This window comes from Nomascus leucogenys, chromosome 11 (genome assembly GCF_006542625.1).
Source record: "Nomascus leucogenys isolate Asia chromosome 11, Asia_NLE_v1, whole genome shotgun sequence".
Classification (NCBI taxonomy): Eukaryota; Metazoa; Chordata; class Mammalia; order Primates; family Hylobatidae; genus Nomascus; species Nomascus leucogenys.
Window position 1 is genome coordinate 66,721,104 of NC_044391.1, and position 27,782 is coordinate 66,748,885.

At 36.2% G+C, this 27,782-nt stretch overlaps 1 protein-coding gene across 1 annotated transcript in view; it reads right to left on the minus strand.

Moving 5' to 3' along the window:
* Window positions 1–378: 378 nt before the first annotated feature.
* SCAF11 (SR-related CTD associated factor 11) overlaps window positions 379–27,782 on the minus strand; it is a 79,492-nt gene continuing 52,088 nt past the window's right edge. The window contains exons 6-15 of the mRNA XM_030822679.1: window positions 26,879–26,943; window positions 16,027–16,085; window positions 15,754–15,863; window positions 14,714–14,815; window positions 13,081–13,187; window positions 7,691–10,408; window positions 5,982–6,328; window positions 4,191–4,409; window positions 3,718–3,837; window positions 379–3,448 (exon numbers count right to left, since the gene is read on the minus strand). Of these exons, the coding sequence (XP_030678539.1) occupies window positions 3,302–3,448; window positions 3,718–3,837; window positions 4,191–4,409; window positions 5,982–6,328; window positions 7,691–10,408; window positions 13,081–13,187; window positions 14,714–14,815; window positions 15,754–15,863; window positions 16,027–16,085; window positions 26,879–26,943 (3,994 nt within the window). The 3' untranslated portion in view covers window positions 379–3,301. The remainder of the gene's footprint in view (window positions 3,449–3,717; window positions 3,838–4,190; window positions 4,410–5,981; window positions 6,329–7,690; window positions 10,409–13,080; window positions 13,188–14,713; window positions 14,816–15,753; window positions 15,864–16,026; window positions 16,086–26,878; window positions 26,944–27,782) is intronic.

The window sequence follows — 27,782 nt, forward strand, 5'->3', positions numbered from 1 at the left end:
GTAATTTTTACTAAAATGGAAAATTCTCAGTACGTCAAGTGAAAATGAAAGGTTACAACATAATTATGTGCAGTTTGTTTGGCATTAGTTGTTACCTTTGGTAGGATTACAAGTGATTTTTCTCCTTTTTCAGTCTCTTCTTTTACACATTTACTAAAGTTTTTCTAATTTCTTACAAAAATTATGTAATTAGGGGAAAATGCCATTAAAATATATGCTTATAGCTAGCTCTAAGCTTGCTTTAGAGCTTGGGTGTTATGTAACCATGATGCGAATGACTTTGGTACAAATCCAAGTAACACTTCAACACGTTTGTAAGGGATTATAATTAAAAAGTCACCATTGCCCTGGAACCTTAATAATAAAATGTTGAAGACATTAGTTTATCAAAAGAATTTATTAGAAAATATTACACACTACATACATATTTATTTAAGAGTATAATTTCAGTAGACAGCACTCCAACTTCATAATACAAACAATATCTCATGGACCCTGGGGCAATCACTGTGCTTCTGAAGCTACATCTTTTGGATGGAACATTCAAGCAGCACACACTGTGGCCATTTAAAGGAAGATAAGAGAAAAAAATGTGGTAACTACCAAAACAAATTTTAAAAAGCACAAAACTTTTGGAATGTTAATGGATAACTACTATTAGTCTCAAAATTCTAGGCATTTCTATAAAACATTGGTCAATGTGACTAGTAAGTTAAAGGGACCAAGGTTTCAAAGATCAGTAATGAACCTTGATAAAAAATAAGAGGAAATGTAACTCCACAAAATGTTTCTGATTAAGTTTGTGCCCATGCAAAATTAACATAAATTTCTTAAAGAACTCAAGAATGAGGAATGTTAAAGCAATGTATTTTTTCAACATAAAGCATGCATTTTCCAATACATTCTTAAACATTTCAAAATTTTAAAAGTTTGAATTCTAATCAAGTAGCTATTAATGCAGTCTAACCAGTGCCCCAATCATATATGGAACACACACTTGTTATTGTCATGAAAATAATTCATGGGAGTGCTACTAAAGATATATGAGACTTCAACTCTTGACCACACCACTTTTTCTCCAAAACTTTAGAACTTGTTTGCAAAAGCTAAATGGTATAAAGCACATTTTAAAATGTCATCCAATTCTCAAATGTCACTGAAAGAAAATGCAGGAAAAGTTATGTATTGTGTGATTAATCAGCTTAGGCTTAACTCAAAATACTTTGAATGTTCACAAAATTGTTTCTAGAGTTCTAACTTAAAACAACTAAGGAGGTGTGCCTTGATATTCTGAAACAGTCTTAATACTTTATTAGAAGAAATATGCTTGAAATTTCTTTATCATAATCTAAACGCAAACTTTAAAAATATATACCAGTAGAATACCATATTACAAATGCCCAGAAATGTAGAATAAAGGTCAAAAACTGCTTGGAAATATTTTTATGATTACACTCATAACTTAACAAAGCTTACGAACTAGCACAATCATTATGGGGCCAACATTTCAAAATATTTTGCCTATCAAAGCTAGCACCAGGAAAAGTATTATGCACATAAAATTGAGAAACAGATAATCTTTACTTTAGAAAAGCACAGTTCTACAGAGTATTGCTCTGGCTAAATAGTTTAGCTAGTAAAAAGGTCAGTTTATCTCACTGAGGCATGTATCTCCTTGGATCTATTAACTTATCTGAAGAACTTTCCAGGTACTTGGTATGTACTGAAAATTCTTACTGGAATCAGTTTATCATGGAGAAAACCCACTGTTCTTTCAAGATGCCAGTTAAAATAATGGCATGATAAACATTTTAAACTTACCTTTTATAAAAACTGAGATATTCTAATACTAAAAAGAGAAAAAAAAAAACAAAACCCAAATCCCTAGTCCCTGAAAGCCTAACGAAGACTCCATTATTTAAATTTCCCCTCCGTTTCTAAAACACAGGTTTTATTGTCTAGAATTTTGCAACATGGCTAATGGCTACCACCTGGTCACCAAATTAACACTTTATTCATTGTAAAGCATTTGGGGATTTTCAAGTGTGAAAATAATTTCTTCAGTGATTAGATAAACAACAACTTTATGCCAGTGCCATGAGTCTTGTAATTCTTAGCCCCAAGGAAGGGAGGATAACAGCCTAACAGCAGTTCTCGAATTGGCACAAATAATTTATCGTCTGCAATGGGTAGAAGAAGATACTATGAAAGAACATAATTTCTACAAAGTCAACACTCTTTTTTTTTTTTTGAGACAGAGATTTGTTCCTGTTGCCCAGGCTGGAGTGCAATGGCATGGTCTCGGCTCACTGCAACCCCCACCTCCCGGGTTCAACTGATTCTCCTGCCTCAGCCTCCCGTAGCTGGGATTACAGGTGCCCACCACGACGCCTGGCTAATTTTTGTATTTTTAGTAGAAACGGGATTTCACCATGTTGGCCAGGCTGGTCTCGAACTCCTGACCTCAGGTGATCCGCCCACCTCGGCCTCCCAAAGTGCTGGGATTACAGGCGTGAGCCATCATGCCCGGCCGAAAGTCAACAATTTTTCCAAATCTTTTTCGTCAAAGTCTTAAACAAAGACTTTGAACTGCCAAAGTTCTAATCTAGTAAGTCAAACTGCTTATCTCAATTAGGGGTAAAAAAAAAAGGCACAAAAGAAAAACAAGCAGCATAACCTTTATTTGGTCATACAATAGGTGAAGAGTGTCTCAATGTTTTGAACACTAAATTTTACTCGTGATAATTTTTTTTTCTATCTAGGCAATTTATTCAGATATGTGCTTTAAAAATACACATTAGGAACTTTGCAACTGATATGTTCTATTTAATATTAGAAACATTTTTCATGGTAATACATTATTTAACTTTCTATAATTAGAGGGAAAAAAATCATAAAGATCATACTTTATATTTTAACCTGACAGAATAAATGCATTATATATATCTCTTTGAAAACCAGTGCACTTAGAAGTTTCTAATTTATGCACTCCATTGCCCTAATCAAAAAGCTATACATTTTCCAGTATCCACACTATAACACAGTCCTAGTAAAGATGCACATTCCTTTAAACCCTTTCCCTTGAATTTTGTGGGGGGGGGGGGGGGTAGAGGGGAAGGAAGGATAAAGTTGCTGTGCAGACCTATATTTATTTAGAACAAAACATCATATCCTATGTTAAAAAAATAATTTTATCAAAACCAAATTTCAATCACAGTTACGTATGATTTTCAGTTAATGGTACGTGTTGAAATTGCACTTTGCAGATATCCTGATAATGTCCTTGATAGCGTTCCCCATTTCAGCCTACGTTTTTTTCAGTAGACACAGGTTCTTCCAGAGTTTTCTTTTGGCTCCCCTTCCGTGAATATTTGTATTTGTCTACATAGGCTTTAACCAGATTTGCCACTTTAGTAGAATTTACTTCTCCACTCTTACTATGACAAACCTAAGAAAAAAGGGGTGGGGGGTAAACTTTTTTCATGCTTAAAGGGATTAAAGCCAAAATAGAAAGCTTTGTGAAAAAACAACCCCAAAGAGATAACCAGACTTATTTTCATGTTTCATTATCTCATACAAACTAATCAAAAGGCAAAAAAGTAGACAGGAATTAGTAGGAGCTAGCTTTTATTATTTTAATTAAACTTCAGCATTCATTTATTAAAACAGAGGTGGTTCAAAACAACGTGCACATACTCCACTAAAGCCATAACTTACTTTATCTACTGCTTTCCGTACAATTTCTTTATATTCTTCCTTGGTGATATCTTTATTTTGGTAAAATGGCTTGATGGCCAATTTTACCTCTTGTGCTGCTTTTTCTTGAATTTGCAATTTCTGATGAGAAGAAAATGTGTAATTTATTATTTACCAGTCATATGCTCTCACAAAATTCCAAACAAGAAATTGAAAATACTTCACATTTACAATAAGAGACTCTCCAACTATTAACGTGACAAATACAAAACAGTTTATTTACTAAAACATATCAAACATTTCTAAAAACAATTATAAAATATTACCAGTAATTTACTGGACATCAACACATCTAGAGAGAATCCTTCAAATAATACTGGCATTTAGACGGCCAATAAGAAATTCCCTTCACCACTCATACAATAAAAAGCTGATATTTTTTTCTCCTTTATCATATACAGAATTATGGAGGTTGCTCTCAACCTTGAACTTGCCTTGTCTGTCTTCGAGCTATCTGCGCTGGCTTCCACTGCAACACTTACTTTGCTTTCTGCCAATTTTACAGCAGCATTAGAGGCTTTGCTGTGACTGGATGACGAAGTATTACCAGAACTTGGTCCCTGAACCGTTCCTGTATTTCCTGGGGCTGCTGTCGGAGCAGGCAAAACTGGTGTACTCATGTTATTACTTACATGAGAAGAACTAGGAATACCCTGTTTTAAAGAGTTATCATCAGTTAATGAATTACTTGTACTCGATAGAAGTCTTTTAGTGATGTATTAGAAATAACATTAAAAAACACAAAGCAAACCAACCTTAGTACTAAATAAAAATGCATATTTCAGGTAATTATATCTAAAGGGCCCTTTAAAGAAAAATGAGTAACATTCTTAAACGGGGCCTTATTTAGATATGTCAAGATGACTTTTACATTATATATATATATATATGTATTGTAACATTCTGACAGCAACACTAAAAACAAGGAGAAGGAGAATAGCATTTAAAGAACTGTATCTTTCCTGCAAGGATCTTTAGGAATATTAACGAAAATAAGTGCCCCCACTTTAAAGATTGGAAAAAATAAGGCAGTAAAGTCAAATGGCTTGTAGTAAGTTGACAGGAGAAAAAAGGCTTGCAGTAAGTTGACAGGAGAAAAAGATTAAGATCCCAAATATTAAAATCCAATTTCCCTATTCCTTCAACTCTATCTTACTATCAGGATTCTATTTATTTTATTTTAATTAATTAATTATTTATTTAGAGACCAAGTCTCACTCTGTCTCCCAGGCTGGAGTGTGGTGGCGCGATCTTGGCTCACTGCAATCTCCCACTACCGGGTTCAAATGATGCTCGAGCCTCAGCCTCTGAGTAGCTGGGATTACCGGCATGCATCACCACGCCTGGCTAATTTTTGTATTTTTTTTTTTTTTTTTCTAGACAGAGTCTTGCTCTGTCACCCAGGCTGGAGTGCAGTGACGCGATCTCGGCTCACTGCAACCTCCGCCTCCTGGGTTCAAGCAATTCTCCTGCCTCAACCTCCCGAGTAGCTGGGATTACAGGCGCTTGCCACCACACCCGGCTAATTTTAGTAGAGGAAGGGTTTCACCATGTTGGCCAGGCTGATCCTGACCTCATGATTCACCCACCTCGGCCTCACAAAGTGCTGGGATAACAGGCATGAGCCACCATGCCCGGCCTAGGATTCTAAAATTTTTAAAAGGCAGTCATAAAATTATAAGCAACACAGTGTTCGCAAATTATTCAAATTTTCTATGTCTCACAGAAGCACTTCTCCTTTCTTTTTAGCATGATAAATTCATGTAAATGAAACACAGATGGTAATGGATAATAAACAGCTTTATCTAGTGTTTGTCTGAAAACAAGACAATAAAAGCTTCATCACAGTACTTAATCACTAGTTCCCACCGTCCCCATACATGCCCTAAACAGTGCAAAACAGGGGAAAAATGCAAAGCACCCACCACTTGATTCTAATTTGGCTTATAATTTGGTTTAACATGAAAAAAAAAAATCCTGTTCAACATAAGTAACAGCATATATGTAGCTTGGATTTGGTAATAAGTATTTAATTAATTTTCTAATTTGGGAGTTGGGGGGTTTTGAGAAGGATAGTGAAAGAGGGACTATGAAGGTTTACCATAACTGAAATCAAATAAACAATTGTTTTTGAATGCCACGATGCCTTTTTTTGAACATCTGTCATAAACAGCTAAATGTTTACAATGGCTACATTGATTAAACTTGAGTTGCTAAAAACATACCTGCAACTGCTTGCCATCTGGTTGTGAAGCAATGTAGTTGACTTGTTGGGATGGTGGGGGAGGTGGTGGTGGTGGTGGTGGTCCCTGAGATACACTGGTAGGAGTGGCTACCTGCATGAGGGGCACTCCTGTGTGGAGATGCAAGGGTAGCTGAGGATGAATGTTAAATGGATTGCGTTGGATGTTCATCAAAGGAGCATGAACACCCACTGGATATGGGAAGATATTCATAGGCTGGTGTTGTGCATTCATTTGTTGCTGCATTACATTCATTTGTGGTTGCATCATATTTATAGGTAGTTGAGAACCATCAACTTGCTGGTTTGTTTGGTCTTTTAGGCTAGAATCTATCAAAAGAAAAAAAGCTTGTGAAAAAAATCATGTTATAAATCTCTTTAGACAGAGAAACAAAGAACCACTGGTTACAGTAAAATTAAATAGCAATTAATAGGCTTAGTATACCAATACCAATCTCCAATTGCTTAATTTAATCCTGTCATTTCTAAATAGCGTGGACTGACTTTTTTTTTTTTTTTGAGACAGAGTCTCGCTCTGTCGCCCAGGCTGGAGTGCAGTTGCGCAATCTCGGCTCACTGCAAGCTCCGCCTCCTGGGTTCACGCCATTCTCCTGCCTCAGCCTCTCCGAGTAGCTGGGACTACAGGCGCCCGCCACCACGCCCGGCTAATTTTTTTGTATTTTTAGTAGAGACGGGGTTTCACCGTGGTCTCGATCTCCTGACCTCGTGATCCGCCCGCCTCGGCCTCCCAAAGTGCTGGGATTACAAGCGTAAGCCACCGCGCCCGGCCTCGTGGACTGATTTTCTAACTGAAAGAAAACATTTGGCCAGGCACGGTGGTTCAAGCCTGTAATCCCAGCACTTTGGGAGGCCAAGGTGGGCGGATCACCTGAGGTCAGGTGTTGGAGAGCAGCCTGGCCAACATGGTGAAACCCCGTCTCTACTAAAAAAATACAAAAATTAGCCAGGCGTGGTGGTGAGTGCCTATAATCCCAGGTATTCGAGAGGCTGGAGAATCACTTGAACCCAGGAGGTGGAGGTTGCAGTGAGCAGAGATCATGCCATTGCACTCCAGCCTGGGCAACAACAGAGAAACTCCATCTCAAAAAACAAAACAAACATTCACCTGAAAATATTTTTAAGAGTAAGTTCATGCAAAACATATATCAACCATCAGTAGCTCAAGAAACTGACTGGTTAAAAAAATTCACATAAAATTTAATTACTAAATTATAAGATTATTCAATTTTTATGTCTTCAACAGCCTTTTTCTTGCAATGGTCTTAACAAGAAAAAAAAACAAGGAAATATAAATCTTTACTATTAAAACAATGGCTTATTTTATTTGTATGAGAACAATTATCAAAAAAATTAAAAGTGTACATATCTGAAATAAACAAGTTAGAGGTTAAATCCTGCATAGGAATATCCCAAACTCTCTTCTACTGTAGCAGTGTTGAAAATATTTAAGTCTCTGGCAAGGTTTGGAGCAGAGGTAGCGTTAAGAATATACTTATATAGATAAACGTATGTGTATATATATTTATATAATGCAAAGTGACTTGTAAACAACTAAGGTTCAGCTTATTATAAAAACTACAAATAAGGATCATTTCAACTCATACAAATAATATATTAAATTTATAATTCTTCAAATAAAACAGTATCAATAAACCAACAAGAATACATTACCCTGTCCAGATGTTTCCTCCTCTTGTTTCATCCATCCAGACTGTGGACCTGAAGAATTTCTGCCTCGTCGCGAGTAGTAGTTTTGTACATCTGCTGGCAAAGTCTTTCTCACAGCCCAGCTGGATGCAGATGTCCATCCAGATCTATCTGCTGGTGTATCAAATGAGAACTCCTGTTCACTTTTCCGCTTATAGGATTGCTGTTCCACAAACTTGAAAGATTCACTCCCTGAACTGTTTGAATTCCCTGAGAGGGGTTTTCGATTTTGCCACCGATTTTCATTCTGATCTTTATAGGTGAAACTACTTCTGTAAGTGCCTCTGCCACGGTTGCCTCTGCCTCTACCACGGTTAGATACCCAACCAGAACCAAAGTTTTTTTTCCAAGAATTTCCTGAATTTTCATTTCTGTTTTCTTCCCAATGAGACTCTTTCAACTTTTCTGGATTTCTGGTTCTTGGATCAGGCCCAGAGTTTATTTTTTCTGTTATCCAATTGGGACAGTCATTTCTATGTTTGTCAGCAGAATTTGGATCATCAGCATCTAGATGGATGTCATTTTTTTCTTTTCTTGTATTTTCATTCTGTTTCTCTGGGTCATTCTTTCTGTACCGATCATTTCCTCGTGGACATCTCCAACCATCATTTGCCCATCTTCCCTTCCACCGGGGAGAGTAACTATCTCTGTCAATTCTACCAAACGATGAACTCTTACTTTTTGTTCTACATCTTGAGGGGGACCTAGAATGAGATCTGGACCTAGACCACTTTCTGGTTCTCCTTTCTCTCTCTCTCCTCTGCCCATCTCTATCACTTTCTCGTTCTCTGCTCTGGGACCTAGATTTTTCTCCTGGGGAGGAATCTTTCACTCTTGGCTGAGATCTTTTGTTCTCTCTAGAAGTTTCTCTTCTTGGTGACAGTGATTCAGATCTTCTGCTTTCCCTAGTAGTATCCCTTTTTGGAGACCGAGACTGAGATTGCCTCCTTTCTCTTGCAATATCTTTTTTTGGGGACTGAGAACGGGATTTTTTCCGGCCTCTGGCTGACTCATTCTTAGGAGATGGTGATTGAGACTTCCTGCTTTCTTTCCCAGTTTCTCTTCTGGGAGATGGAGACTGGGGCCGCTTCTTTTCTTGTGGAGCATCTTTGTTGGGAGACCAAGTTGTAGATGGAGAATGAAATCTAGATCTTCGAGTACGAGGCTTTTTGGCTTTATCTATGGTATCTTTTGGGCTTTCAGATGGTTGAGAAAGAGTTTCAACCTTTTCATCTGCAAGATCAGAAGACGGCATATTATTTTCCGAACAGTGTGTCACAGAATTTTCATTCATTTGTTTAAGATCAGCATTTACAGATGGTTCAACTTCAGATTCATTTTGGTCACTGCAAAATGAATCACACTCCATAGGTATCATTTCATTGTTGTCCTCACTAAAATGCTTCTGAATCTGTTCAATGTGTGTTTGAGGCAACTCTGTAGATCTAGGATGTTCGGTCAGCGATTCATTCTTTTCTTCTAAAGATTTTTCCAATTTGGTGTTCAGAAGATTATTTTTTAATAAGTTATTTTCAGAGTCTTGAATATTATTGAAATCTTCATTCCCAAAAGTATCACATGTTGCAATTATTTCTACATCTTCAGTTTCAACATGCCCAAGCAATTGAACCTCTGGGCTCTTAACAGATTGTCTGTCCACTGTTTGTATAATTTCACCCTCAGAAGATTCTAACTTGGGGCTCTCTATAAGCTTCTCTGTTTTTAGTGTAGAATCTTTATGTTCAGTAATTTCTACTACGGAACTCTCTGTCATTTTTTCTTCATTAACCACTGACTCTACATTCTCAGATAACTCACTTAGGTGACAAGATACAGGTTGGTACACTTTGCTTTCAGATGTTAAACATGTAGGAAAATCATTTGGAAGATGAACTGTACATACATCTGTCTTTACCTCTGATTGTGAAAGTCCAGATATCTGGTCTTGCTTTTCCAATGGATCACCTCCTTTTTCAAAAATATTTTCAGAAACCTCACTTTCCAAACACAAAACATTAGCCTCTATACCTGTATTCTCAAGTTTTTTAACTTCCCCTTCCTCACCAACTAGCACAGGAGGATCTTGAGCACAAGACTCAGAAGATGAAGATTCTACTCTTTCCTCTGTATCATGATTTGCAGTATGCTTCTCACTTTCTTCTATTTGCTCATTGCAACTTTTCAAGCAATTAGCAGACTGGTTTTCTACATTAGTCTGCACAGTACCAATGTTACTACTGTCTACATCTGATTGGTGCTCTTTTTCTAACACAGGTGATGTGTCAGATTCTGCTGTTTCTTCATCTACTGAATCATTGGAAGATGATTTTTCAGGGGCAGCTACAGAGCTCCGAAGTTTCTTTTTCAGTAAAGGTTGTTTTCTTCCTCTCCTTACAGACTTCCGTTTTGGAGCCTGTCTTGTTTGCTTTTCTGACTCAGCTGAAGAGGGAACACTTAAAGATGGATTACTGCTACCTGGGGCATCACACCCAGAATTGTTTGATATTGGGGATCTCTGAGACTGACTGGCTGTTTCAGCTCTTGTGTTACGTGTAGACCTCCTTGTAGGAGTTGTCATTGCAGGTTTTCGTCTTGATCCTCTGGTATTTGATGTACCAGAAGTTTGCTTCTTTTCTTCCCCTTCTTGAGTATGTGCTAATGCATATCCCTTGCAAGAAGTACCTAATAATATTTTAAAAAAAAAAAAAAAAGGTAAAAAATATGTTTTAAGAAATAGTAATTTGGCTTTAGCTAATTTTAGCATAAAATAGTCTGCAACAGAGTGAAACAAAATATTTATAAATAAAACTATTAATAAATGCATAGCTACTAATATCTGAGTAATATGAGGTATTCATCAACTTTCTTAATGACACTGAAATAAGTTATAACTGGATTTGGTCCAAGTGGGCAATTTTATAGAGAAAAAAAAGGAAAATAACTTTTGGTCTTGTAACTGCTACTTGCTTAATTTTTTTTTTTTTTTGGAGACAGGGTCTCACTCTGTCACCCAGGCTGGAGTGCAATGGCGTGATCACTGGAGCTATCATCGCTCACAGAAGCCTCAACCTCCCAGGCTCAAGCGATCCTCCCACCTCAGCCTCCCGGGTAGCTGGGACTACAGGCATGCGCTACCATGCCCAGCTAATTTTTGTATTTTTAATAGAGACAGGGTTTCGCCATGTTGCCCAAGCTGGTCTCAAACTCCTGAGTTCAACTGATCTGCCTGCCTCGGCCTCCCCAATTGCTGGGAATACAGGTGTGAGCTATTGTGCCCGGCCATGATCTGGGATTATCTAGGCAAAAGGAGAGAGAAAATGGTCAAGTTATCCATGAATTAATAAAGATTCAAACTATTTATTAATAGTTAATTAACAGATGTTACTTCTAAAGATCTATGGTTTGGATATGAAAGCCTGAAACAGAAAGGAGACTTCTAATCAGTTCCTCAAAGCCTCCAAGTTGTAATTTCTAAAAACTACAACGGAGTAGACTAGTTGGAATATTTTTTATTTTTAAAACTTACTGACAGATAAAACTGTATGTGTTTACTATGTACAACATGATGTTTTGAAATACATATACATTGTGGAATGACCAAATCTAGCTACTTAATATATGCACTACCTCACATAGTTATAATTTGTTTAGTGAGAACACTTTACATCTACTCTCTAGCAATTTTCACAAATACCATATAGTTGACCCTTTAACAACACAGGGATTAGGAGCACCAACCCCCAACACAGTCAAAAACTGGCATAGTTTTTACTCCCCGAAACTTAACTGTTAATCACCAGACTCCTTACCGATAACAGTGATTTAACATATTTTTTATATGTGTTACATACTGTATTTTTACAATAAAAGAAGTTAAAGGTTATTACAAAAATCATGAGAAAATACATTATAATGCTGTACTGTATTTATTGATACCCTAAGTTTATATCATTTGTTTACAAGATGAATCATCTGTCTAAAATGGCAGGCAACTGCAGCTATAGAGCTCAATCTGTTCCTACCCAGGAATTAAACTTCTTCTTATAAAGCCATAACTTTTGCTTCTTGGGAGCACTTCCTACATCACTAATGGCACTTCATGTGGGTCCCAAAGGTGTTACTCAAGGTTTACAGTATTGCACTAAACGCTATGAAAAATACGCAAGCACTGCAAGAGATCACTTTTTACTGTGATATGCAATCTATTAGAAAGACAAATGCTCACATAGAGATGATTACATTAAACCAAGTTTTGCGTTTTTTTTGGTTTTTTTTTTTTGAGACAGGCTCTTGTTCTGTTGAACAGGCTGGAGTGCAGTGGTGCAGTCACGGCTCATTGTAGCCTCAACCTCCCAGACATTCACAACACTTGAGTACACCAGAATAGCAACAGGTGGTGGCCACAAAAATTGTTACACTGGTAAATATGTACTATATTTAATTTTACGCAGCTATGATTTAATACTGTATCTTTACAGCTGTTTACATTTCTTATGACTGCAAATGGTGGAACCATGTGGTTTGAGTGTGTATATGTTTTGATAAATTTTAACTTTTTATCATAGATTTGTATATATTTTATGGTAGTAAATGATGAAATAGACTAGTACCTACATATATTTTATGCATTAATGACATACCTTTTTCTTAAATTTTTTCACTATTTATAGACTATGCGATTTGTCTGTTTTTTCAAAAGTGTTGCAAATCTCCAAATATTTTCCGATCTATTTATTTTTTAAAATTCATATATAAATGTCGCCACCCAGTTAAAACCTGTATTGTTCAAGGGTCAACTGTATTATTATAGTCATCACGTTTCACAATAGATCTTTAGAACTTATTCTATCCAGCTGAAACTGTATCCTTTGACCAACAACCTCCACCCCACCACCACTACCCCACCCCCTAATCTACAGGCTAGTTCTATGAGATCAACTTTTTTAGATTCCACATATAAGTGAGATCATGTGGTTATCTGTCTTTCTGTGCCTGCCTTATTCACTTAGCCTAATGTCGTCCTCCAGGTTCATCCATGTTGGCACAAACAACAAGATTTCCTTCTTTTTGTGGGCAGAATAATATTCCATTGTGTGTGTATATAGGTATATGGAGAGACTATATATCTATATACAGATATAGAGACTATATATCTATCTATATAGACTATCTATATATATACATACACTCTAGTTGAAGCAATTCTAAAGTCATTGTCCAAATATTTATAGACGTATTTACAAGTTACTATGCCTTACTTTACAGCTTTTCTAAGTCATCAAACACACATTTTTATGAAACTGGAAGAAACTAATAATAATTTTTAAAATAGAAAATGATTTCACAAACTTTACCAAAATGTTCTAAAGATATGGTACTTGTTGGAAAAATAGTTCTTGGCAACATAGAAGAAATGAGAGGAAGGACTTCTGTTTCAACATTCCAGGGTATAAAACCAATTCTGAAAACATAATAAAGACATTTTTGTTTAAATGGTTTAAAAAATTAAACCAGCAATTTAAAAGTATTAATTCTCTAAATCAGGTTAGCAATATTAAAATACAGTGCTTAAATGTTTTTTGCCCAAATAACTAAAAATGTAAATTCAAGGTTACTCCTTGTCTAAAGATAGCTAACAATTGGCTAAAATTCAGGAAAAAAACCTTTAAAAGTATGTTTTTCTCATAAATTCATGGCAAAGAAAAGATGAAAGCAACTTAACACAGACGTTTCTCTTTGAAATAATTTATGTAGTATTTTGTCAAGAATTTTTCCAGTTTTCATCACGTTCTTCACTACTCTAAAAAAATAAAATCAACTTTGAGGCGTAATTCAACATAAAATGCACAGATTTTAAGCGTACATTTGCTAACTTTTGCCCAAAGTGTGTGCATATGTACATATATATGTCTGTGTTCACCACCACCCCAATCACGAAAGAGAACATTTCTGCCCCACCCCAGAAAGTATCCTCATACTCCTTTGTATCCTTCTCCCTCCTTTCTAGGCAACCAAGGAACTGATTTATACCACTGTGTTATATTCTAAAATTCCTCCACCTGGGGATGGCTCTTCAAAGTTCTCAGTGTCCCTAGAGACGTGTTAAGACCCGCCCCCCCACCCCTTGAAATTTTCTCCATTCAAACCCAAACCACTTCTCGACTTTCTTTTTCTTATTCATTTAGGTCTCCTAACAAAAGACTATCTGATTCAGTATAAGGTGAGATTCTGGAGTAGGAGAAGCATGGAAAAAAAAAAATGTAACTTGTACATGTATAAAAATATGTAACTATAAGGAAGGGTTTCATAGTACATACATCTGGACTTCTTCATTTGACTTCTATTATGTTCTGCCATCATTCCTAGAGGGTGAATGCCCTATACAGAACTATATTATAGTGACATATAAAATAAAGTCATAATATGTTACAGGAATTAATATAAAACTCAGGCAGCGACCCTAATCTTTACTTAGGAGCTTGATTTAAGTATATATTATATATCTAGCACCATCTTAGTAGCTTCAGGACTAAACTAAGAAATAAAAAACTAGATTACACAATGTCATGAGTGTCAGGGTAGAGTAGGCACTTGATCAAACTAGGAGACCATTTTTGAGGAGAGGAATATGGTAAAAAGCGTGATTCAGCTGACAGCACGCAGTTAAGACTGGAACAGGAGAAGAGTCGAGGAATGATGACAGATGTATTACTAATAATAAATCTTAATATTCAGGTTCTCTCCCTTTTAAATAAATCTAGCATACACACAACTATACTTGTTAAACAGATAAATTAAGGATTCTTTACTTTCTAAGGGGTCCTTTATATAGCAATCTTTATTGGGCATTTGAAACACCAAAGTTTAATTTGCATAAAACTTCCTTAGGAAAATAACAATTGAATAAGGTACCCCGTACTTAAGTACTAATGCTATCTTGTTCATGTTAGTATGTAAACACTTGAGTTAATAATTTTTTATTTTTACCTTCCAATTCCAGGTAATGTATCAGGAAACCATGACAATTCCAGTTCATGTCTCTTCTGCCTAATCAATGCACTGATTTCACTGGCTTCTATAAATTCTGTACTAAAAGATAAATTTTAGACCTTCATCATAATCTCACAATTTTAGGTTCAAAAAAACAATTAGGTCGTACAAAGAATAGCAGCCGTTTTTGTACCTGGCATTATGAATCACACTTACAAGAATGCGAGCTCTTTTCTATTTAAACACTTTCAAAATAAACTCATTCCTAAAATAAGTATAATTTTTATATTGCAAATCAGAGTTGTATTTATTTGATTGTTAAAAATAACCCTTGAATTTCTATCTTAAGTGACAGAATTTTTTAAATAAAGTCAAGTTAGAGTAATATCCTCATTATTGAAAGGAAGAAATTCTAGGTGCAATAGTTTCCTACTTGAAACTAAGCCTAAGACAAAAGAAGAAAATAAAGGAGGGTAAGATGACTGCAACCAAAAATGGGTATAGTTCAGCTTTTCAAAAGCCTACTTAGATATAATTTTTTTCTTGGTACCTTGCCAAGTTCTAAAATTAAATCACACAATCTTATTCTGTGCCGCTGGCTCAACTAACTGTACGTGATTTTAAAGCCTCAATTTAATCTTCAAATTCCATAAATATCAACTTAGTATCTACATGCCAGTCACTAGGATTCAAAGATGAATGGATCAGCTGTAAAAGGGTTCTTCTTTAGGTAACATCCCCACAAGCTAATAAATAACCTACTACTCTATCATATAAACAGCTTATATAGAACAACTTACTAACGAAAACAAAGCACACTGGCATAGGCAATCATTGCACAATAGAGAAGCTCCCAAAATTAACGGTTTTCTCTTCGCTAGGCTAGTTTACCTTCCCCCCCAAAAAAAAACTAAAGCAAAAAAACCAAGGTGTGCCTTTCAGTTTTTATTGGGCCCAGAGTTTAAATTTCTAGCAAAAGTTAATAATTATTAAACATCAAGTATAAACAGCATAAATTAAAAGTAGAAAATACTAACCAATAAGCTCTATAGGTAAAGGAAGATTCTCCAGAGTGGCTAACAGAAGAAAACATATTGGAGAAAAAATTTCTGAAGCACTGATTTGTACTCCAATTTGATCTCTGAGGCTAGAAAAGTAAAAAGTAGTTAGTGAAACAGCAAATAAAAATATCTCTAAAAGGTAAGTAATAGTTAAATATTTTGATACACCTGAAGCACTGGTTATTTATGGACTAAATAACCCTAAAGTGATATTATCTAAGAAAAAGATTTTTCTTGGTTTCAACAAACCTTATTTATCTTTATTGCTGCATTTTTCTTTCCTCCTGTTTCACTGTATAAAGAGTTTCCTGTACAAAGACATAAAAGGACTTGGTTACCTTGTATTAATTTTTATTAAAAAGGCTATAAACCAGCATTGATACCAGCACATTGGCAAGGGTTGAAATATGTAGAAAAGCTGCATTTCAAATAATACACAATTTTTTACACAATTTTCCCAAATGCTGATTTCATCTTACCTTGTTAAGCTACAAGTAAAATATAAAAGGCCACAATAGAGAAGCTGGGTGAAGTGTCAAACCTGCTATGTTTACAACATGTTGAGTTAAAATTCTAATCAACATTTTCTGCTACCTTATGCGAACTTAAACTATCTTGTAACAAAAGGTATACACAAGAAGTCAAGCTATTTAATATCAATAATACACTTAACATTTCTTTTCCAGCTATCATCTAGAAAACAGCTAGCTATCTCGAGTAGAGGCTGACTAGGGGGCCTGGGGCCATCAGCTTTTGTTAACCATAAATTACCATTTAGCCACTGGCACCCACTTCAGGTATGTTCTTTCCTTCAAATTTTATACTAAGAGGGAAAAGTAGATGTGCCGACTGAAACAGCTTTCTGTTACAACAATGTTGGTGGCTGCATTGCTTATGACTTGTCCACAGTGCATATGACAACTGCCTTTTAATTTTCCGCCTTGCTTGCCTCACAAAGGGCCTATTGACATTGTTCAAAATAAATCACACTAACTAGGAGGCTTGTTTCCTGCACTGCAAGATCGTATGCATTTTGGTTTACTTCTGTTAGTTCAGTTGGTAACAGCCTACTTTCTCCTTAATAGCATACTAATTTCCTTTTTAGTTACTATACAACAGCTGTTTGGTTTTGCACAAGTCCCTCTCAGAACTACTGTAACAAATGTAATTTCAATGTTAGTGGAAGGCGAACAGGCTGAGTTCTGGAACTTACTGCCTTATCCCTTTGAAAATCTATATCTAAAAGATGATATGCTGATTTTTTAAATGGCTTAAGAGCCAAGAAGTAAAAATGTGTGGTAGGTACACAGATAACACTCTTAGAAATAACGACGTTCCTTCAGCTAGACATAGAATTGCTGTGCTATACCTAGTGTCTTTTATGCCCTAAGGATGCTGAGTTGTTTTGTTTCAGGTTGCATTCACTCAACACTTAATGAGTATGTAGTGTTTACATAGCATTCTTTCATTTGGAAACCTATCTCAGAAAGCCATCGTTAGATAAAATGCTCTCTACTGAAAGAATTGTTAGTTTTCTCTGGGCAATGCTACACGTGAAAATCCAGTTCAAAAGCTATTTCACATATTTCTGGGTAATTCTCAGGTAATTACTGAGCAGCTTCAATGACAATCTCTAAAGTATTCAATACTGGTGAATTTGTCTAAATTGTGGTTTCCTGAAGATTGTTTCACAAATCTACCCTACTTATCTGTTTTTGGTGGGCAGTGATATGCCTTTTCATTTACTTTTTATCAAAGTAATGCATGTATCTACTTTAAGATGTCAAACAGTACTTCCAAACTTATGAAGAAAAATTATGGAAATACCCACTCTTGATTTCTGCTTCCCTAAAGCACTCATCAAATCCTTTGGCTGTTTCTTCTAACATTTACTTCTTTATTTCTAAATAACATCCTTATACTACTCTACTTTTTTTTTTTTTTTTTGAGACGGAGTCTCGCTTTGTTGGCCAGGCTGGAGTGCAGTGCCACAATCTCAGCTCACTGCAACCTCTGCCTCCCAGGTTCAAGCAATTCTCCTGTCTCGGCCTCCTGAGTAGCTGGGACTACAGGTGCATGCCACCATGCCTGGCTAATTTTGGTATTTTTAGTAGAGATGGAGTTTCACCATATTGGTCAGGCTGGTCTTGAACTCCTGACCTCGGGTGATCCACCCACTTTGGCCTCCCAAAATGCTGGGATTACGGGTATGAGCCACCATGCCCAGCCAGCTTCAGGTATTTTCCTAGGGTTAATAATGGCTTTGTTTTCTCTTTTCCCTTTCTTCCTTATTATCCACCATTAATCTAGCTAACTACAACAGAAGTATAAATCTGAGTTTAATACACTCAAACACAACAACTCATCCATAAAGTTTGTTCCCCACTTTCCTGGCAAAACTCTTTCTTTGTCCTGGTCCAATATGAACTGGTAACTCTCAAAGCTGCTGTTCAATAGTCATTCTGGGATTGTCCTTTGTCATTATCCCAGTAATCCTCTTTGTTCTTCCATTTACTATCTCGTTTAGTGAAGTATACACATACATCCTCCAGCAGAAGTGGAAAAGGGTGGGAATTCTGAGTTAGTGCACGATGGATAGTTTGATAGGTTACAGAATTGTTTAGGTTAGTAATTATATTCCCTAGAGTTTTCAAGGCATTGCTTCACTACTCCAACTATTGTTGATGACACTCTGTAACCCCAATCCTCTATGTGGTCTGTTTTTACTCTCTCTCTTGTCATCCTCAGACTTCTAGAACTTTATGAAGTATTTGGTATAATTCTTTTTTCATTTACTAGGTATTATATTATTTCTTCATATTTGGACACCTGTGCTCTACTATTACGGAAAAATTTCCTTTGTCTTTTTTAAAAATAAATTTTTGCATTTTCCCTTTCTGAAATTGTATTATTTGATATTGAATCTCTTAAATGAATATCCTATCATCTCTTTGACTTTTAGTCCTACTTTCTGAGACTTACGAACTTATCTTCTACTCCTGTTGAATTTTTGTATTTTTGCTGTAATATTTTTAACTTCTAAAAGCTTTTTCTTAAATATTATTTTTCTTATATCATTGATAAAATATCCCTTCTTTCAGGCTTTGAGGATATTAAGTTTTTTTAAGTTATTCCCTATTTTCCAGCATTGGGTCTGTGCCATCAGGTTGCTTTTGTCTTTGTTTTGATCTCTATTATGTTGATTTCCCTCAAACATCTGGAGATCCTTGATTGTTTGTGGGACACTAAAATATTGATTGAAAATGGTGTAGATGGGTGGTCAGAGCCTTTCAGCTAATGTGTTTCACTGTAGGGTGATCAAGCAGACATGTGGTTACTTCATTAGAAGACTCTCAAATGACATTAAGTCTTTTCTTTTGGGCAAGTCAGTTTTCCGGAAGATGTCCCTTATTTCCTACTTTGGAAAATTATAATAATCAAGACTGCCAGTGCTTTGAAAAATGCTCTTGGGTAGAGGACTAAAAGCCTCATCATTTGACTTAATTTTCCTGTTGTTTCCTGTACCATCATTTATGCTAAAGTTTAAATCTGGTTCAAATACTCATTTTTTTTTTTTTTGAGGCGGAGTCTCGCTCTGTCGCCCAGGCTGGAGTGCAATGGCGCTATCTTGGCTCACTGCAAGTTCCGCCTCCCGGGTTCACGCCATTCTCCTGCCTCAGCCTGAGCCACCGCGCCTGGCCTCAAATACTCATTTTAGAGACTAAATCTCCAGTCTTTCATTGGGTACTCCCCTTCCTCTACCCACAGCCAGGAATCTTCAGGATCTAAAAATTTTTAACCAATTCTGTTTTCTAAAACCACCCCATATCTCTGCCTTCACAGATAATGGAGGCCTCCAAACTCGACTTTCTAAGGTTTGATGGTATGTGAACTGTCTTGAGATTCTTAACTCCATTCTCCCCATGAAATGTCTATGTATCAGCTTTCTGCTAAGACAATTTACCATCCCCCTCATACTATTTTACTTTCTATTTTGTGGACACTTATGTGCTGTCCCCCTCTCTCCAGCTTTTTGTCTTTGTGGCTTAAAACTTTTCTTTCTGGCCAGGCACAGTGGCTCACACCTGTAATCCCAGCACTCTGGGAGGACAAGGTTGGTGGATCACCTGAGGTCAGGAGTTCGAGACCAGCCTGGCCAACATGGTGAAACCCTGCTCTACTAAAAATACCAAAATTAGCCGGGCATGGTGGCGGGCACCTGTAATCCCAGCTACTCAGGAGGCTAAGGCAGTAGAATCGCTTGGACCTGGGAGGCGGAGGCTGCAGTGAGCTGAGATCGTACCACTGTACTCCAGCCTAGGTAACAAGAGCGAGACTCCATCTCAAAAAAAAAAAAAAAAAAAAACAAAAAAACCACACTTTTCTTTCATTCCTTTATTGTCATTTTAGTAGAGATTTGGGATGAGAGGCATCAGAGCATTAAACAAGTACTCAATCTGCTATGCTTAACTAGAAGCTTGTTTTATTTATTTTAATTCAGCATATCCCCAAAGATGTTTCATGAAACACTAATCCCAAAGGATGTTTCATGAAAACATCCTTTTGTACAATACAAACAAGTACAATAAAGGCTCTGAGCTTAGAACCCAGTACTTGGCAGGCATCCAATTAAAGTTTGATGAATTGATTCCAAAGTTTAATAAAGACATAATTAGATGGATCTAGTATGTACTTAAAGAAGTACTACATTAAGAAATGCCTGAAAGGGAGATCTTTCTGTAAACTATATCAATTATAAACTACTATCCCAAACCAAAGATTAATGTTCATTCCAAGAAACAAAGTGAATATAAAGGAGATTAAAAACAAAAATGTATAATTCAGTTATCTAGTATGACAGAAGAAAGAAAGTGATATTTCCTCAACAAATTTGCTAATACGTTTGCTGTCTAACCTTTCACTATACCTCTAGTGTGGCAACATCATCTTCATTATATGAGAAAACTGGACAGTTTATATAATTTTACCAAAGTCACAGGTGTTTTAATGGTAAAAAACTGTCCAAAACTCAAGGGGCTTGATGTTTTGTCAAGTAAAACCATCTATTAGACCTGCTGAAGTTTTAACTAATATTATACTATATTTATAGGCTATAATAATAATTTCTAATCAAGACATAAGAATTCACAACTTCATAAGCTCTATTCATTAGTTTGATTACTGTATAACAAATGACTTCAGATAGAAAGTCACACACCTATGTTTAAAGAACAGTCCCATCCTGCTTCACAAAACTTGAAGAAATTAAAGAAGTTTGGCCAGGTGCAGTGGCTCACGCCTGTAATCCCAGCACTTTGGGAGGCCGAGACAGGCAGATCATCTGAGGTCAGGAGTTTGAGACCAGCCTGACCAACATGGTGAAATTCCCCCGTCTCTACTAAAAATACAAAAGTAGCTGGGCACGGTGGCGCATGCCTGTAATCCCAGCTACTTGGGAGGCTAAGACAGAAGAATTGTTTGAACCCAGGAGGCGGAGGCTGCAGTGAGCCGAGATCGTGCCATTGCACTCTAGCCTGGGCAACAAGACCAAAACTCCATCTGAAATAAATAAATAAATATATAAGAAAAGAAAAAAAGAAGCTAAGCTAAGCAGAGTTGCCTCTAAAATCTAACCAATCAATCCTAGATAAAGAGACAGACAATAGTTTGTCAAGTAGTTCTTTTATAAAAAGAAATGTAAATTATCCTTAGGCTATATCATGGTTTCTGTTCAGTGTAACTGGGTAAATAAAGATGTATTCAATTTGCACAATCCCCCACTAACTCTACCTTCGTGACTTTGTCTCTTGGTTCCTTGCTTAGTCATCAAATGTCAACATTTAAGGATACAAGCTGTCTTTTCTGTTGCATGACAGGCTCATTTCTGCCCCTAAACTTTGCAATAATCCCAAGTTACACTTACAGGTTCTCTTAGTCTTCTAATTAGTCAGTTTGTTAATAAATACTGTCTAAGAAACCTCATAAGAAATGTGAAAATTAAAAGAAAAATTAAAAACAGAAGAAATGTCCAAATTAAAGGCAAAAACTCTTAAAAGTTCTAATCTTACAGCTATGATTTATGACCTTTAGCCTAAAGGAAAAAAAAAAATCACAGTTAACTGATAAGTGGGGAGCAGACATTCTGTTATCAAAATGAAAGAGAGCTAATTTTACATTAAAAATTATTTTTGAGCTCAAAAGTACATCCAAACAAGATCCATCAGAATGGCAATAATTTAAGTTACAAGTTGCAGACAACCATAAAGTGAGAGGCTTAATTAAGGTCAGTAACACTAACAATATCATGCTTTGGTATTATTTTGTAGTAGAAAGTGGCATTGGATATGGAGTCAGAAGACTGGATCAAATTCTGGTGGCTCCAATTATTAGCAATGTGATCTCGGACAAGACATTTAGCCTTTTAAAAAAGACTTTACAAAATGATGTTAATACATAATCTCAGAAGACAGAGTTATCTTATTAACCTCCTCTTTTGACATCTTTAGAAACTTTCTAACAGATTACTTGGCTTCTCATCCTTTTGGAATACTTTAACCAGGTTAGTTTTTCTAAAACAGTTTCACCGCATTGTATCTCAATGAAAAAAACTTTTATTTGTGTCTACTTGCACAGCAATCTTCCTTTTCAGTCTTATTTCCTTTTATTTATTTTTTTGAGAAAGGGTCTTACTCTGGCACCCACGCCGGAGTGCAGTGGCATGATCATGACACACCTGCAGCCTCAACTTCCCCAGGCTCAGGTGATCCTCCCACCTCAGTCTCCAGAGTAGCTGGGACTACAGGTGTGTATCATCACACTTGGCTAATTTTTGTATTTTTTGTAGAGGTGGGTTTCACCATGTTGCCTCAATCTTATTTCTGATCATCATAGTCTTAAACATTCTGCCTGAACTCAAGAGTGAGAAAAGAAATGACAACTGGAAGAAACCATCAATTTAACTGAGGAGTCAAGCATAAATAAACATATATCAACACAAACTGTTCACCATTAAAATAACACGAAGATGAATAGATCTTATTCGTACATGAAATGCAAACATCCAATTTCTTCAGAGCATCTCTATGGTCGTAGACACCTTACTTATTGAAAAACGAATTTGCTCCTCATCTTTATTGAGGTATAATTGACAAAAATTGTATATATTTAAGGTATACTACTTAATGTTCTGATATATGTACACATTGTGAAAATAATCACCACAAACTAAACATATGCATCACCTCACAGTTACCATTCTCCCTTTTTCTTGTAGTGAGAACACAAGATCTACTGGCTTGGCAAATTTCAAGTGTACAATACACCATTATTAATTATATCCACACTGCTGTACATCTATACATTAGGTATCCAGAATTGATTCATCTTGCATAACTGAACCTCTGAATCCCTTGACAAATATCTCCCTATTTTCCCCACTCCCCAAAACCACTACCATTCTACTTCCAAAAGAGAATTCTTCATTATACCCTCCCAGACGTTCTCCCACCAGCCTTCCCCATTTCAGTAACTGGCAACTCCTATTTTACCAGTTCCTTAGGTCAAGACCCTGTAGTCAACCCTGACTTCCTTCTTTCTTGTAGCCTATATCCAATCCATCGGCAAATCCTGTTAGCTTCATCTTTCAAGTACAATGTAGTTGACCCTTGAACAACATGTGTTTGAACTCCATGGGTCTGCTTATTCATGAACGTTTTTCAATAAACACTGAGTGTGCTTGCCTCTCCTGCCTCCCCTTCCACCTTTTCTGCCATTGCCATCCAAGACAGCAAGACCAACCCCTTCTCTTCCTTAGCCCACTCAATGTGAAGACAAGGATAAAGACCTTTATGATGATCCACTTCTGCTCAATGAATAGTAAATGTATTTTCTCATCCTTATGATTTCTTAATAACATTCTTTCTCCAGCTTACTTTATTGTAGGAATACTGTATATAATACATATATAAAATGTGTTTATCAACTGTTTATGTTATCTGTAAGGTTTCCAGTCAACAGCAGGCTATTAGTAGTCAAGTTCTGAGGCAGTCAAAAGTTATACACTGATTTTTGACTGTGCAGGGGTACCCCTAACTCTTGTGTTTTCAAGGATCAATGGTACATACAGAATTGAACCACTTCTCATCATCTCCACTAATATCTCCTTGGCCCAAGCCACTATAATTTGTGGCCTAGAAAAACGCCACCTAAAACAAAAAGAACAAAAAAGAAAAAAGCCACCTAAATAGTCAATTTCCACTTCTACTCTTATTCGTCTATGATTTTCTTCCCTTCACAGCCAGAGTAATCATTTTAAAATGTACCAGATCATGTTACTCCTGAAAACACTCCCTAGCTCACACTGGCCCTAAATGATCTCCCCTTATGTCTTACTCTTTCTCCTCCATCTACCTAATTCAGTCATTCTAGCCACACTAACCCCCTTGCTATTCTTTGGAGACATTCCAAGAATATTCCTGTCTCAGGCTTTTACACTTGCTGTGTTCCCTTGCCCCGAACAATCTTCCCTGAGATATCTTCATGGCTTAATTTCTTACTTCTTGAAGGTCACTGCTCAAATATATCTTTATTCAAGAGGGTTTCCCTAACACTTTAAATAAACTGTCATCTCCACAATGTCATCACCCTTTAACCTTTTACCCAGCTTTATTCTTCTTTAAAGCATTTATTACCGCCTGTCTTTTATATATTTATATTTGTGTTTGTCTACGAGAAGATCCCATTGACAAGCACTTTGTTGTTTTTGTTCACTACTATACCCCTAAGAGTCACTGTGCTCAGTACAGTTATGTATTTGTTGAATGTATGAGTGATCTCAATTCCCTTTTGCTTCTCCGAGTATGAACATCCAATACTGAGTATGAATCTAGAATTTAAACCTGAATAATTTTCATCTAATGTAATACCCAAATATAAGCTACTTCATCCAATAAATAATCTATTTCAATATAGGAAGAAAAACTGACCATGTTAGACTTATCAAATTTCCCTAGTAAAAAGTAACATCATAGCAAAACTATTCATAACTAAATGGATAATCCATGAGTAAAGTGGTCCCCCCTTATTCATGGTGTCTCTTTCTGCAGTTTCAGTTACCTGTGGTCAAACGCAGCCCAAAAATATTAAATGGAAAATTCCAGATACAAACAATTCTTAAGTTTTAAATTGTACACCATTCTGAATAACATGATGAAATCTTGTGTCACTCTACCTTCATCACAAGAAGACTAAGGAAGAAGAGTAAGTACAGTAAGAAATTTTGAGAGAGCCCACACTCACCTAACTTTTATTACAGTATATTGTTATAATGGTTCTATATTATTATTCATTATTATTAATCTTTCCACCACCTAATTTATAAATTAAACTTTATCATGGGTATGTACATATAGGAAAAAACATAATATACACAGAGTTTGGTACTATCTGTAGTTTCAGGCATCTACTTGGAACATATCCCCCATGGACAAGGGGTAACTACTATACCCAGTTCCCTTCAAATCAGTCCAGGTTGGTCAGTGAAGACATTTGCTCATAATTACCTTGGCATCAGCACTCTTGTATTATCCACTCAAAGTATAATGAGTATTTCTGCCTATCCTAAACCAAACCAAACAAATGACTTCAGGCATCTTAAGTAGATACAGCATTGAGTTACAGGCCTTAGGCAATGTTAACCTTCTGGCAGAAATTGTTTTTTTCCTCATTATAATTTTAAAATAGCTATCCAATCTAATATTCCACATTCTAAACAGTAAAACAAAATCTCAAATCAGAATTAATCATAGATGCTTATAAATGAGCTTTACTATACTGAAGCATATGGAATTTAAGATTTTCCTGTATTTCACCTTCTAAAAATGAGCCCAGGCAAGAGATATACACTTTAAGAAAATTACAGTGGTCAGTGGTCTTAAAACTAAGACCAGCATAATTTAATGGGCCAAATTATCTAAAGAAAATCTGTAACATCATTTAATCTTCCTCAGCAGTAAATTTTATATTGGTTCTTAGAATTGGCAAGCAAATGCTATTCATAAAAAAAGAATGCTAATCTACAGCAATGACATAGAAAAGCAAAGACTGTTTTCATATCTAAAGCTGACAAAAGAAAAATGCCTTTTTAACCACAAAAGTCTAGAGATCAAAACAACTTTTGTTTCAATTTCACTTTAACAGTAAAATTTCAAAGGTAGAACATTTGTTAATCTGTAAATCTAACCTACGGGATCATATTAATTCTAATCAAAAACAAAACCAACAAAAAACAAAACTTGGTATTCATAATGCATAAAAAATGAAGTTATTCACTTTTTAAAACAATAAATTAATTCTTTCACAGCTCACTAATTCACTAGTTCTAGCTGTAAGTGAAAATTCACTGTGACTTAGTCTGGAAAATAAATGCCCACCTCCTTGCTTACAAACAGATCATAGTAAGATGTTCTTTGGGACAGAATAAACAACCTGAACCCCCAAGGAGGAGTCACAAAGAACTATGGATGTTGTCATTTTTATTCAGGGTCTGCTGCAAAGCCTTCCTGTGTATTAGAAAATCATGTACCAGACAAAAACAGAAGACAGGAATATTTAACTGCTCATGTAGATAAATATGTTAGAGGTGCTTTATTTCTAAAGTTTCAAATTAGAAGTAAGGCTAGAGGACAAACTACAATTTCCTTCAGGAACTGTGAATTACTTTCTTGCTGTCACAGTCTTCCTTTGCTACTGCTCACAGTAACTGGCCCACAAGGCATTTAATCTCATCTCCCCTAAGGACTTCTGCACTAATGGGTGGAATAAGGCCACAGTATGAGCTGGTCAACACCAAGAAACTGTGAAACACTCTTTTCTCCCAACACATGTACACACACACTCCTTTTAAGGGGAGCAAGAAGGAAAAAAGGGCAGAAAACAGTATAAACTGCTCCATGAAAACAAAATTTATGTAGGATTTAACACAATGTACAGGGCTCTGAGGACTATTTTCCAGCCTGAAGTGTTACTGATGAGAACTCTGACACAACCGTTAAATTAAAAAACAACAAAAAAAGGTAGAATACACAAGCAAAAAGTCACTTACTATGTATCAACTTCATGTCACAAACTTTTGCACTTAATAGATCTTCTCTTATGATGGCTTTTCTTCTGTAAACATCAATAAAGACAGGAAAGAATTAAGAAAAAAACTGTCGTTTTGCTCACTTATTTTCAACTCATTCTCCTCCATCAAAATGAAATCTATCATGCACTGATTTTGGTAACTATGCTGAAATCTGGTAAATGGTTTGAAGGATATTCTCACAGACTTCTATGAGATATCAGAATGTCAAGTTAGGTTTTAATATCTATTGAGTTGTATAATCTCAGTCTTTTTTTTTTTTTTTGAGACAGGATTTTGCTGACACCCAGGCTGGACTGGTGTGGTACAATCACGGCTCACTGCAGTCTTGACCTCCTGGGTGGAAGCAATCCTCCCAGCTCAGCCTCCTTGAGTAGCTGGGACTACAGGCATGCACCACCTTGTCAGGTTAATTTTTTCTATTTTTGCAGAGAGTTTCCCTTTGTTCCTGAGGTTGTTCTTGAACTCCTGGGCTCAAGTGATCCTCCCGCCTTGGCCTCCCTAAGTACTGGGATTACAGGTGTAAGCTACCATGCCTGGCTAATATATTTTTTATTCTTATTCTTATTATTTTTTTTACTACACATGAGGTCTCACTATGTTGCCCAGGCTGGTCTCAAATCCCAGATCTCAAGTGATTCTCCCACCTCAGCCTCCCAAAGTGCTGAGATTACAGGCATGAGCCACCACGTCTGGCCTCATCTCAGTCTTTAAACAATAATCTTATTGGCTGATCATGACTGACTGGCTATTGAGCCATGCAGAGTAGAGGTAAGCAGGTATCTTTTTTAAAAGGACCATTAGGAAATTCTAGCAAAGAAAGCATGATTAGTTCCACTCCTCACTCAGTTACCATTCTCTACAA